Source organism: Neomonachus schauinslandi, chromosome 10 (assembly GCF_002201575.2).
Source record: "Neomonachus schauinslandi chromosome 10, ASM220157v2, whole genome shotgun sequence".
In the NCBI taxonomy this organism is placed as follows: Eukaryota; Metazoa; Chordata; class Mammalia; order Carnivora; family Phocidae; genus Neomonachus; species Neomonachus schauinslandi.
This window is the reverse complement of record NC_058412.1, coordinates 77,235,487-77,247,995: the sequence shown is the minus strand read 5'-3', so window position 1 is coordinate 77,247,995 and position 12,509 is coordinate 77,235,487. Positions and strand designations below refer to the sequence as shown.

At 35.6% G+C, this 12,509-nt stretch overlaps 1 protein-coding gene across 2 annotated transcripts in view; it reads left to right on the top strand.

The window, feature by feature from the left end:
- MGAT4A (alpha-1,3-mannosyl-glycoprotein 4-beta-N-acetylglucosaminyltransferase A) overlaps positions 1-12,509 on the top strand; it is a 116,982-nt gene that overhangs the window by 65,915 nt on the left and 38,558 nt on the right. For both annotated transcript variants that reach the window (XM_021701173.1, XM_021701172.1), the window contains one exon: positions 943-1,076. In XM_021701173.1, the coding sequence (XP_021556848.1) occupies positions 943-1,076 (134 nt within the window). The remainder of the gene's footprint in view (positions 1-942; positions 1,077-12,509) is intronic.

The following is a 12,509-nucleotide window of genomic DNA, read 5'->3' as shown; positions in this document are numbered from 1 at the left end:
CACATAAGCAAATGTGAAATACATTATGCTCAGATAGTTGCCTAATACATTAATCACTCAGGAACAAATTTGTGTTGCAAAACAAACATTACAGTAGAACTGGCTGTAATTTAGACTTGAAAGAGTTGCATGGAAAGTACACACAGTGTTTTCATATACCTCACCCGGTTCCCCTAAATGTTCAAATGATCAAAACCAGGAACTTGACATTGATGCTGTAGTGTTAACTAACCTTAGATCCTCTTCAGATTTTGTCATTTTCTCATTCTTCTTTTTCTGCTCCAGGATCCAACTCAGGATCCCGTATTTCATTTACTTGTCATGTCTCCTTCGTCTTCGGCCATGTCACACAGTTCCTTATTCTTTCTTTGTCTTCCCTGATCTGGACACTTCAGAAAATACCTGGACAATTATTTTGTGGATTATCCCCCTAATTTGGATTTGTCTGATATTCATGGTTAGATTGAGGTTATGTGTTTTTGGCAAGAAAACCACAGAAGGGATGTTGTGTCCTTCTGATTGCATTATATACATGATATCTGAGGCATTGATTTTTTTTTTGAGACATTGATTTTTAAGATGTTTCAGTGTTTCTAACTTTTAGTTGTATAATTTATATTTGTTCATACTTTACAGTCACTTGTTTTCAATGTGAGGTTTAAAGTCTTCATTTTTATCAGCACTTTGACATTTTTTATGGATAAGCCCTGTGGAAAAGAATTACACTGTTATGGGTATGCCTTTTTTGGCTTTATTTTTGTTCGTATAGTAGTACATTTTGTAGTATATTTTGATTCCTCAATTATTATTGAGTAGTGTATTTCAATTTCTCAGTCATTTCTATCAATTTGAGAGGGTATAATCACTTTTGAAATACTAGTGTTATTCTGTACTGTCAGTGTGAAATCTTTTTATATAATTACTATCATTATTTTGTTTCAGTGTCAATAGTAATGGGAATTCCCACAGTGAAGAGAGAAGTTAAATCTTACCTCATAGAAACACTTCATTCCCTTATTGATAATCTGTATCCTGAAGAGAAGTTGGACTGTGTTATAGTAGTCTTCATAGGAGAGGTAATTATTTGTCATTATTTTTTTACTACATGTAATGTATAAGAGTTGAAACCATAAATGAATGTTTTAATATGCTTTTATAAGCATGTTTTTAAAAATGTGATGTATAAAGGTTAGATAATATATTCTTTCTGATAGTTAAATGTAAGTCTAACTTGCTGTGTTTGCCTTGACTTGTCTCCGGCAGTAACGGTCCAGGAATAATGATCTGTTGTGAGTAGGATATTATATACATAAATCTTTAAAAGCAGTGAGTCCTCATTTTTAGCTCTCGGACCTAAATTTGGAGATTTGCATTGATTTTCTTTGGGAGTTTTGAAACCTGAGAAACGCTTTGCCTGGGTTGGGGTTTTATCATTTCCTTATTCTCTCTACCCCTTCTCTATACTCCCAAGATGCAGCCATCATTATTATTTTAAAAGTCAAAATATGATAAGAACAAGGAACATTTCTTGTATTTTAGTCTCCTCACAAGATCTAGGGAAAGTGTACTGAATATGCTTTTTGGGAATAATGAAGGAAAAAAGCCCCTGGAGTAAATATTTTCTTAATTATCATGTAGAATTTCAGAGTATGAAAGGATTTAGGACATTACCTGGTTTAGTGTACTGACTCCCAACTTTTCATGGTTTCCCATGTCTTTTAAAAGGAAAATGTCGTTAATGTTTTCTTTAACATAAAAGTAAACACGTGCATACCATTTAAAACAATTACAGAATGTATCATTAAAATTTACCTGTTGCTCCTCCATGTAGATATAGCTGTTGATATTCTGAAATATATTTTAAGAAGTTTTCCCTAAGGCTTGTATACATTTATATATAAATGGGATTGTTCTATATATTTATTAATATGGACATTTTTCTATGCTAAAAAGAATATCATAGCATCATTTTTTTATGACTGCAAAATATTCCATTGTATGGTTTTAACGTAATTGACTTAATTTCTGATTGATAGACATTTAAACTGTTTCCAAATTTTTGCTCTTTTTTTAAAGACTGTGCATTACTCTAAGTAAATTGTTGGGCACTTGGATACTTACTGATGTGGGATCCATTCCTAAATGTGGAATTGCCGGGTCATCGTCCATATACATTAAAATGTTCATACATGGCCAAAATGCCCTCCGGAAGTTGAGCCAGGTTATTCTTCCAACAGTCTGTGAGAGAGCTTGTTTTCCTGTCCCCACACTGCGCTAGATAATATTTGTCTTTAATTTTTTTTGCCAAGTTGATGGATAAAAATAAATATACTGCTTTTGTTTAATTTGGATTTCTTTACCAAATGGGATTAAATATTGGTTTATGTCTTTTGACCATTTGTATTTATACAGATTTTGTCAGTCGCATATTGTATGTCAGTAGAAATTCGTATAGTCTCCTTGGTTTATATGTCTTTTGGCCATTTGTATTTATACAAATTTTCTTTGTCAACTAGTAGAAATTGGTACAATCTCCTTGGAAAGCAATTTGGCAATAGCTATTAAAATTTAAAGTACTATATACTCAGTGATCTAACATTCTGCTTCTTTTTTTTTTTTTTTTTTTTTTTTTTTTAAAGATTTTTTTTATTTATTTATTTGAGAGAGAGAGTGAGAGAGAGAGAGAGCACAAGAGGGGGGAGCGGGAGAGGGAGAAGCAGACTCCCTGCCAAGCAGGGAGCCCGATGCGGGACTCGATCCAGGGACTCCAGGATCATGACCTGAGCCGAAGGCAGTCGCTTAACCAACTGAGCCACCCAGGCGCCCTAACATTCTGCTTCTAAAAATTGATCCAGTAGAAGCATTTGCAAGTGTGTAAATATATTCAAGCTCATACACACATTTATACAGCTCCTACCTGTGCATTAATTAGATGAATAGAGAAAATGGTCTTGCGGAATATACTCCAAACTATTAGTAGTGCATATTGTTGAGAGTTGGGATTATGGGGATATGCCACTTTCTCTCGTTTACAGTTTTGTAAAATTAAAATTTTGAGCATGTACTGATTTTTAATGAGAGAAAAAAAAAAAGCCTTAACCCTAAAAAAGAAAGAAGTATATAGTTGTGTAAAGGAAAAACTCAGGTTTCTTTTTCTTACTATGTAGGGAAAAACTCGCTTCTTCTGTACTGTGTGTTTCTTCCCTGTGTGTCTCTACTTTTACCTAAACACTTCATTGACACTTTTGGTCAGCAAATGTATGGAAGCTTTTCCCCACACCAAGGAATTCTCTGTGACAGTGGCTGGGTATCCTACAATTTAACTGAATTCTGATGCTATCTACCTGAAGTTAATGTCAGATCTCACAGGTTAAGGGCTCATTTGCACGAAACTGGCTCCCACCCCCACATAGACACATACTTCAGATGCCAGTTGCAAGCCCTGTGTTTCTGACCAACCAGCTATAGATTGGAGGTTCCAAAGACCGCCTCCTTGGGTTTGATTAATTTGTTAGAGTGCCTAACAGAACTCTGTACAACACTTATGTTTATTAATTTATTAAAGGATATGAGAAAGGATACAGATGGACATCCAGATGGAAGAGGTGCATGGGGCAAAGTAGGTAGGAAGGGGCGTGGAGCTTCCATGCTCACTGAGGGCGCCATTCTCCCAGCACCTTCATGTATTCACCAGCATGGAACCTCTCCAACCCTGTTCTTTTGGGTTTTTATGGAGGCCTCATTACATAGTCATGATTTACTAAATCATTGGCCATTGGTGATTGATTCAACCTCCTGGTCCTCTCCCTTTGCTGGAGATTGGAGGAGTAGGACCAAAAGTTCCAACACTCTGATCATATGGTTGGCTCTCCTGGCAGCCAGCCCCCATCTGTCATTGGGATGGGGGTGGGTCCAAAAACCACTTCATTAACATAGCAAAAGACATGTCTCTTGCTCTCATTACTTAGGAAATTCCAAGGGTTTGGGGAGCTCTGTGCCAGAAATGGGACAAAGACCAAATATATATTTATTATTATAAATCACAATTTCATAACTTAAAAATAGTTTTCAGTCTAGAGGTATAGATTTGTGTACAGAAGGATTCAAGACCCTCTTGCCATAGCCCTTCCTTCACCTGATCACTAAGATGTAGTAACACTGGATTTGGAGTCAGATGACCCATATTCAGGACCTGGATTATGCCACTAACTGCCACTTGAGCAGGTTGTTTTTTTCTCTCTTCATCCTGTTTCATCATCTCTAAAAGGAGAATTATGGTCTTGAGTTTTGTAAGCTCAACAGTGTTGCAGGCAGGTGCAGTAAGATCACACACGGAGAGGTGTTGCATCCTGACAGTTCAGTTTAAGTGCCTGCAGTATTCTGATCTCTGAAGACTCCTGAATTGCTGGAGTTTTTATGTGTATCTATGTAGATTTCAGTATTTGGAAGAAAGTCTATTCTGAGTTATAGAGTTGATTTATAGAGTCCATTGATTTATAGAGTTCATTGAATTGCCTTTAGGCAATTTAAAATTATTAATCACTGTATTTGAGTCTACCTTGATTAGTAGTTATTAATCTAAGTGTTTGGTAGCCCGAGACAACATTAACACTAGTAACAAGTGCGTATTCTGTGGCTGTGAACATGATCTACATGTTGCATGGTTTCTAGCTCTAGATCTCCTGTGTCGTCCTAAGCCCGTATTTCCAACTGCCTACTTGATAACATTAGTTGAATGTTTCATGAGCAATTTTTAATCTGTCTATAACTAAGTTAATCTGGTTTTCTCAAACTGCTTCTCTTCCATGTTTCCCATGTGTTTATTAAAGGTTTTTTACATCACAGAGTTAATAGGTCTGTGTTCCAGTCCTTTTACTCTCAATTTGTTATGTACACCTAGCATGTTCTCAGTTCTGTTTGTGTTATTCCTTAGCCTGAAATGTTGCCTCTTTCTTTCTCTTTCTTAATCATCCTTCAGGTCCCTGTTCATCCCTTTTATGAAACGGTCCTCAGTCTCCCATATGAAATTTATTTAGAGTAAATAGATAGAAGTAAATCGATCTTTCACAAATATTTTTAATTTTTATAAAGGTGTGAATTACCTCTGGTCCACTTTAATGTGTGAGCAAAAAATTAATGAAAAAGAACTGTAGATGAATGCATATAGATGTTAAAGTGTATCATAATCTTTTCATGCCTGTTTGACTTCCCATTCTTCATGTTCTTTTTTTCTTGAAGGTGGAGGGGGTTGTCCAAAGAATGCCCCTCTGGGAGGAGAGGAGACACAGAAAAGTAGTTACTAGCTCTATTTTCGTTCTTTGTTCCTCTCTGGTGATTTCTCTCTTGGGGTCAATTGAGCGTAAATGATGAGACATTTATAGAACATGCAAGGTTTTGAAAGTTGACTGTTAATGTACTATATGAAAGTTCACTGACTCTATTCTAGAATTGCAGGCGTTAAGAGGAATAAATTCCCGTTACTCTGAAGGATCCATGATATGATCCAAGTGTGATGTTCACATTTTAAAATTGTATCATTCTTACATTTACTTTTACTTATTACTTTTATTTTAAATTATAACCTTTGTATTTTAATGATCCTTTGTTATCTGTATGCTTCATTATTATGTATTTTATGCTATTTTATAGTATTTCTTATACTGTATTACTATTTATGTTATTTCTGTCACTCATGACCATTTCTGACAAAATGTTTTCCTACATTATACTCTGGATTTTAGTAAAATTTGTTTTTCCTGTTCTGTTTTTATGTTTGGAGAATTCTCCATTTTATGAATCTTGGTGGGAGGAAGCCTTTCTCCCATTATGCAGACTAAAAATGCCAGATAATTGCTTTACCAGTTCAGGCATATGACCTGGGCTCAGCCACTTGGATATTCCTATCCTGGGCTTTGAGTGGAGCTTAATTATTTTTTGATAATATAGAAAACCCAAAAGAATAAACAGACAAATTATTAGAAATAATAGGGGAATTTATCAAGGTGGCTGGATGAGATCAATTTATTTTTCTATATACCAGTAACAAAAAACATTTCTTCTAAATACATTTTTCCAAAGAAGCAGGGATTCTGGACTGTGTCTCAGTTTGCGATTGTGTCGTGCTTCCTTATGATTAAATTCAGGTTTTACATTTTTTAGCAAGAACACCGTAGAAGTGATATGGTATTTTTTTTCAGGGCCTCATATTAAGATGATATTGACATATCTCATTATCAGCATTGTTAACTTGTATCATTTGATTAAGGTGGTGTCTGACAGATTACTATAAATAGACCCTTTTCCATATATACTTAGAGGCTATCTTCTGAAGTGATGCTTTAAGATCATGTAAATATCCTGTTTTCTTCATAACTTTTTCTCGACTAATCATTTTTGATGATTCTTGCCTGTGACAATTATGTTTGCTGAATGGTGATTTCCTTGTTTCTTCTGCATTAATTGGAATTCTTTAAGGAAGAACTATTCTTTTCTTCAATTTTGTTTATTTTGTTGGTTATTGATATCAGTGTGAAGTTGTGGATATTATAAATTTTTTACTTTGTTATTAAAATTGTTCTAAATTTGGCCATTGACTGCTCTTTGGAGTTGGCTACTCTGTCCTTCAATATGCCCCATCATTTTTCCTTATATTCTAGCAGCGTAAGATGTTCTAGGCTTATCTTGTATTTTCCCTGCCCCAAACCTTGAATCAGCCATGTCCCCAGCCATGTCTCTTAATTGGAGAATAGTATGAGAAACCAAGACCTGGGTTCCAGATATGCTCATTGCTTCTGAGGGATCACTGCTTCTTGTCCTCTCAGTGGGCAAAGCTAGGAAATACACGTATGCATACAAACACACATCTGTACATCTATACAGGTCCTATGTCCATTTATCTGTATATGTTAAAAATCATGAGTTGGTAAGATACCTTTGATTCCATCCAATACTGCAGGGTTCATCCTAACCTCCCCCAGTTCCTTATTCTTGACTATTTTCCCCATCAGTGGGAAACTTGGCCCTCATGATTCACAATATATCTACTTACTTGGTTAATCCTAAATAAACATAAAGCAGTTTCTGAATTGCTGATCTATTTAAACCTATTGATTAAAGTTGATTTTCTGATTTTTTTCCTCAAGAAGGGTCCACATGAGCAATTTCCCCGGAGGTTCTGTGTGGTCAAAAATGTTATCTTTTGCCTTTATTCTCTGCTTGGGTATAGAAGCCCCCAGTCGCATTTTCTTTATTGGTAGCTTGAGCTACTGCTCAAGCTAGCCAAATGACCTTCCACATTTCTCACTCCTTGCTGTAAGAAACTCATATTGCCCAGTTGCCCAAATAATTCTTTTTCTATCTTTAAAGCCTAGTAATATTGCTATAACATGTCTTGATATCAACCATTGTGGATCATTTTTCCCTGGCGCATAATATGGTCTTTAGGTATATAGAGTCATATCTTACTTAATTTCAGGAAAGAACTTTTGAACATTCTTTTTATTAAGAACTTTTAAAGATATACAACAAAGTTGAAAGAATTTTACAATTATACCCGTATATATGACACCTATATTTTACTACAAAGATTTTAGTGTTTTCATTTATCCTATCTCTACCTATCCATCCTTTATCCATCATTAATCCAGTGCATTTATGTATCTTCTTTTGGGAAGTTTCTTCAACACATTTGCCCATTTTAAAAAAATTGGGTGGTGGTTTTTTGTGTGTTTTTGAGTTATCAGAATTCTTTATATATGCTGGATACTTTTACTTTGTCAGATATGGGTGTTTTGTTAGTATTTTCTCCCAATCTGTGGAAGTCTATTCATGTTTTTCACATTTTCTTGGTGAGAAGTTTTTATTTTGACGAAGTCTAATTAATCAATATTTTATTTTATGGTTATTGTTCTCCATGACCTGAGAAATCCTTGCTTAGCCCCAAATGGTGAAGATTATCTCTTTTGAAAACTGTTTTAACTCTTATATTAGGTCTGCATTCCATCTTGGGTTAATTTTTGTTGTGGTGTAACATAGTGTTCACGTTCATTGTTTTTCATGTGGGTAATCATTTACTCCAGTACCAGTTGTTGAAAACACTTTCCTTTCCCCATGAGATCGCTTTGATGCTTTCGTTGAAAATCCAGTGACTATATATGTGTGGGTCTTTTTCTGTTCTGTTCCATTGACCTGTAGGTTGATCCTTATGCAAATACCTCACTATCTTGATTACTATAACTTTGAATTAAGTATTGAAATGAGGTAGGGTTAAGTCCTCCAATTTTGTTGTTTGCAGGATTGACTTAGATATTTTAGGTCCTTTGCATTTCCATGTACATTTTCGAATCCTCATAATCATTTCTAATATCTGGTGTTGCTTCATAGTACCAAGTGCTTCAACTGGGTGTTTTTTCGTTGAAATTAGTGGGGAAATATTTGGTCACAACTTTTCATCTGTTTTGTGGCTATCAGTATAGCTTTTTTCTTGTTTTTGTTCATAGGTTTTGCTGAATTTCTCCCTTTTTTTCTTATATTTTTGTACAGTTGCTGTGCTAGTTCCTTTTTTATGAATCATCATAGAAGGAAATGGCTTTTTTCCGCCTCCCCCCCCCCCCCACTGGGTTACAGGAGGAGGAGGGGGCAAAGTAGTGTTCCAGACTAGTTGTTTTTTAGTCAAAGACTCTCTTTGTAGCTGCTGTAGAGTCAGGCTGCTTCCTGCAAATATAGTTAGTCGGTGCCATTCTTCAGGCTACCTCTGATTATTGGAACCACTTTGGATTCCTTTTGAGCTTGAGAAGTTTGGTTATTAACATTGGTCTTACTGAAAATGGAGTTTGCAGTTTTGTGTCTGTTTCTCATTGATAATTCTGTATAATGTCAGTGCTTCCTAGGCAAATTCTGTATAAGTGGCTTAATCTTTTCCAGTTAGACAGTTTAGCATGCATTCAGCCAGGGTTTAGTTCCCTGAATGCTTTGAAGCTTTTTCCCACCCAAAGCACCTTGAAGAGTAGAGTAGCCTCAGAAACAGTAGTCCTCTGTCTAGTTATGTTTTCTCAAGCTCTCATAATTACCTGTTAGTCCTCTTTTTTAAATAAAGGCAGAAGTACAGATATCATTCTAATTAGTCTTTCATTCATTGAACACCTATTTATTGAAGTACTAAAGTAAAGAAGGTACTGGAAGAGATTAAAAAAAAATCCACTGGACAATAGATTGTGTCCTTAACTTGTAATCTAGCATTACACGGGAATATTTTTCTCTCTCCCTTTTTTTTGTTTTGTTTTCCTGCATTTGAAAAAAAAAAGTTATTAATTATACACGCACATGGCTAAAGAGTCCCAGTAGTCTACGGAATTTGTTATTCTAAACAGTAGTCTCCAGTCTTCACGCTTCCTAACGCCTCTGCAATTTCCATCTTTTCCCTTCTCCATCTCCCTCCCTCTGAGACCTTTCCCATCTTCTCACTGGCTGGCTGGCTGGCTGGTAGTCAAGCAGGGCAGACAGACCTCCCTATAATGCTATTCAGTTGACTTAGTCTTTGATCTTTTCAAAGAACTGACTTTTAGTTTTATTGACTTCATCATTTCTTCATTTTCCTGTTACATTAATTTCCATTCTTTATTACTTCTTCCCTTCCACTCGCTTTTAGTTTGGTTTACTCTTTTTCTAGATTTTTAGATTTTTCCGAATTCTTGGATTCTTTTTTTTCCCCCTTGATTTTCTAGATTTTTCTGAATTCTTAGGTTATTGGCTGGAGATCTTTTCTAGTAGAGGCAATTTTAAGCTATAAATTTCTCTCTAAGCACCACATTAGCTGCATCTCATAAATTTTGGTATGTCAAGTTTTACTTTCATTCAGACCAAAATACTTTCTAAATCCCCTTGTAATTACTGCTTTGACCATGGATTATTTGGAAATATATTGTTTAATTTTTACCTATTTGTAGATTTCTCAAATTTCCTTTTGTTGTTTTATTTTTAATTCAAGCCTTTTAAATTTATCAATATTTGCTTATGGGCTAGCGTATGGTCTACCCTGGACAAGATTCCATGTTGCTTAAAAAGAATGGATTCTGCTATTAGCCAAGAGGAGTGTTTTATAAATGTCTGTTAGATCAAGTTGGTAGTGTTGTTCAAGTCTTCTGTATCTGTCTAGTGTTTCTATTTTTTATTTTAAATTACAGATTACTGTGTTAGTGCATCAATAGTGTTTTTGGTCTATAATTTTTTTAGCAGTGGCATTTTAAGATGTTTACTTATACCTTTTTTACAAATCATACAAATGCCAATTAGGAAGAAATTGTACATACGTAATATCCTATTAAATTTGCTTGTAATTCAACAAATATTTATCCAAACAGTGGTAAGTACTAGGCATATCTTTGAATAAAACAAAGCCTCTGCCCAATGAAACTTATAGAAAAAGACAGATTAAAAAACAAATATATAATACATTAAATGGTAGTAAGTGCTTGAAGAATAAACCAGAGCAAATGGGAAAGGGAGTATGGGGTTGCCAGGGGATGGTTTATTAAAGTGGTCAGGACATTTGGGCAAAGACTTGAAGAATGCAAGAGTTGAACAATCCAAGCAGACTAAGCATGTGCAAAGGGCCTAAGGCAAGAGCCTTGCTTGACCCGTTTTGTGAAACAGCAGGGAGAGGCCTGTGTGGCTGGAGCAGAAAAGGTGAGGGGTTCAGTAGTAGGAGGTAGTTAGAGAAGGAGTGGGGTAGGCCAGGTCACATAGAACGCTACAGGCCATATTAAGAACTTGGCTTTCACTCTAAGTCAGGGGACTAACAAGTTTTTTGTATAGGGCCACATGGCAAATATTTTAGGCTTTGCACACCATGCAGTTTCTGTTGCATCTATTCAGCTCTGCTGTTGTAGCCTGAAAACAGCCAGAAACCATATGTAAAAAAATGGGTGGGGTTGTGTTCCAATAAGGTTTTACTTTGTGAAAACAGGCAGTGCGTCTGTCATGATCTACTTAAAACAAAATCATTTGAGGGTTTCAAGTAGAGAAGACACTTGACTAACTTTTTATTTCTTTACGTTACTTTAAAATACTTATTTTGTTTTTTAATTAATTTATTAAAAAAATTTTATTATGTTTGGTTAGCCACCATATAGTACATCATTAGTTTTTGATGTAGTGTTCAACCATTCATTAGTTGTGAAAATACTTTATTTTGAAATAATTTTGAATTTATAGAAAATTTACACAAATAATAGAGAATATTCCCTTGACTCAGCTTGCTGTAATGTTAACAACTTATGTAGCCATGATAAAACTATCAAAACCAGGAAATTAACATTGGTATAATACCGTTCGCTAAACTGTAGACTTTATTCAGATTAGGTGTTTTTCCACGTAAGGTCATTTTTCTGTTTTCGCATCCAGTCCTAAATATCACTTTGCATTTAGTTGTTCTGACTACTTAGTTGCCTTCTACTCATGATAGTTGATTGCATTTTTCTTGTCTTTCGTGAACTTGCAGACCTTTATTGAGTACACTAGTTGGTCACATTGGAGAATGTTTCAGTTTGGATTTGTTTGATATTTTCCCATGATTAGACTATAGTTATGCATTTTTGGCAAGAATAACATGAATTACCTTTTAAAAGGGTCACACTGACTTCTTTGGAAAGGAAAGTGAAGAACCTACTTAGGAAACTATCCGTAATAATCCAGGTGAGGCTTAGACTAGGATAATTGAAGAGGCGGTGAGAATGAACGGAATGGGTTCTGATTAGAAAAGTCTGAGAACTGTTGCTGTAGCATCAACTGTTTAGGAGAAGGAAAAGAAGAAAGACTATGATAGACGTATTGGAAATGAAGTGTGTGTTTGTCTATTCTTTTAACAGCTTGACCATTTTAGAAACTAGTAAGGCTAACTTGTATTTGTTGGCCTTTCTGGTACATCTGCATTGAATTTAAAGTATAAAGCCAAGCGTTAGATGGATAGGAATAGCTTTTCCTTGGACCCTAGGGAAATAAAATTCATGAGCTGCCAGCCCCATTCTAGCACATGCTGGTCCTTTTAGTCCTTTTGATTTGTCACTTGTACACATTAGCTTTCTGGAATTTTCTTTGGTTCCTTATTATGTAAAGTAACATCTGTTTCGGGCTCTGAAAGAGTTAATAAGGACTTGACTTACCTTCCTGCTGTAAGCAACTGGAAGGCTGAACAAAATATGATTCATTTGTTCTCAGACATTGGACAGAAGACTCTACACGACGGGATTCCCTGAGACAGAAAAATCAGTGAATACCACAACTCCCCCCAACTTTCTGCCTGGAGGTGCATTTCCAGATCACATTGCACAAGGGCAGTCACAGGGAGAGCAAGTGGAAACTGCAGAACAGAGTTGGAGAAAGGAGACTGCTACACAGAAAATGATGGTGCCTTTGGGTCCTTGTTGTGTTGGGCCACCTGTGCACAGGGTGAAATTCACAAGTTGGGGGTGTGGGGGAATGATCAGGGATCTGCAACCTGAACATTCCTATTG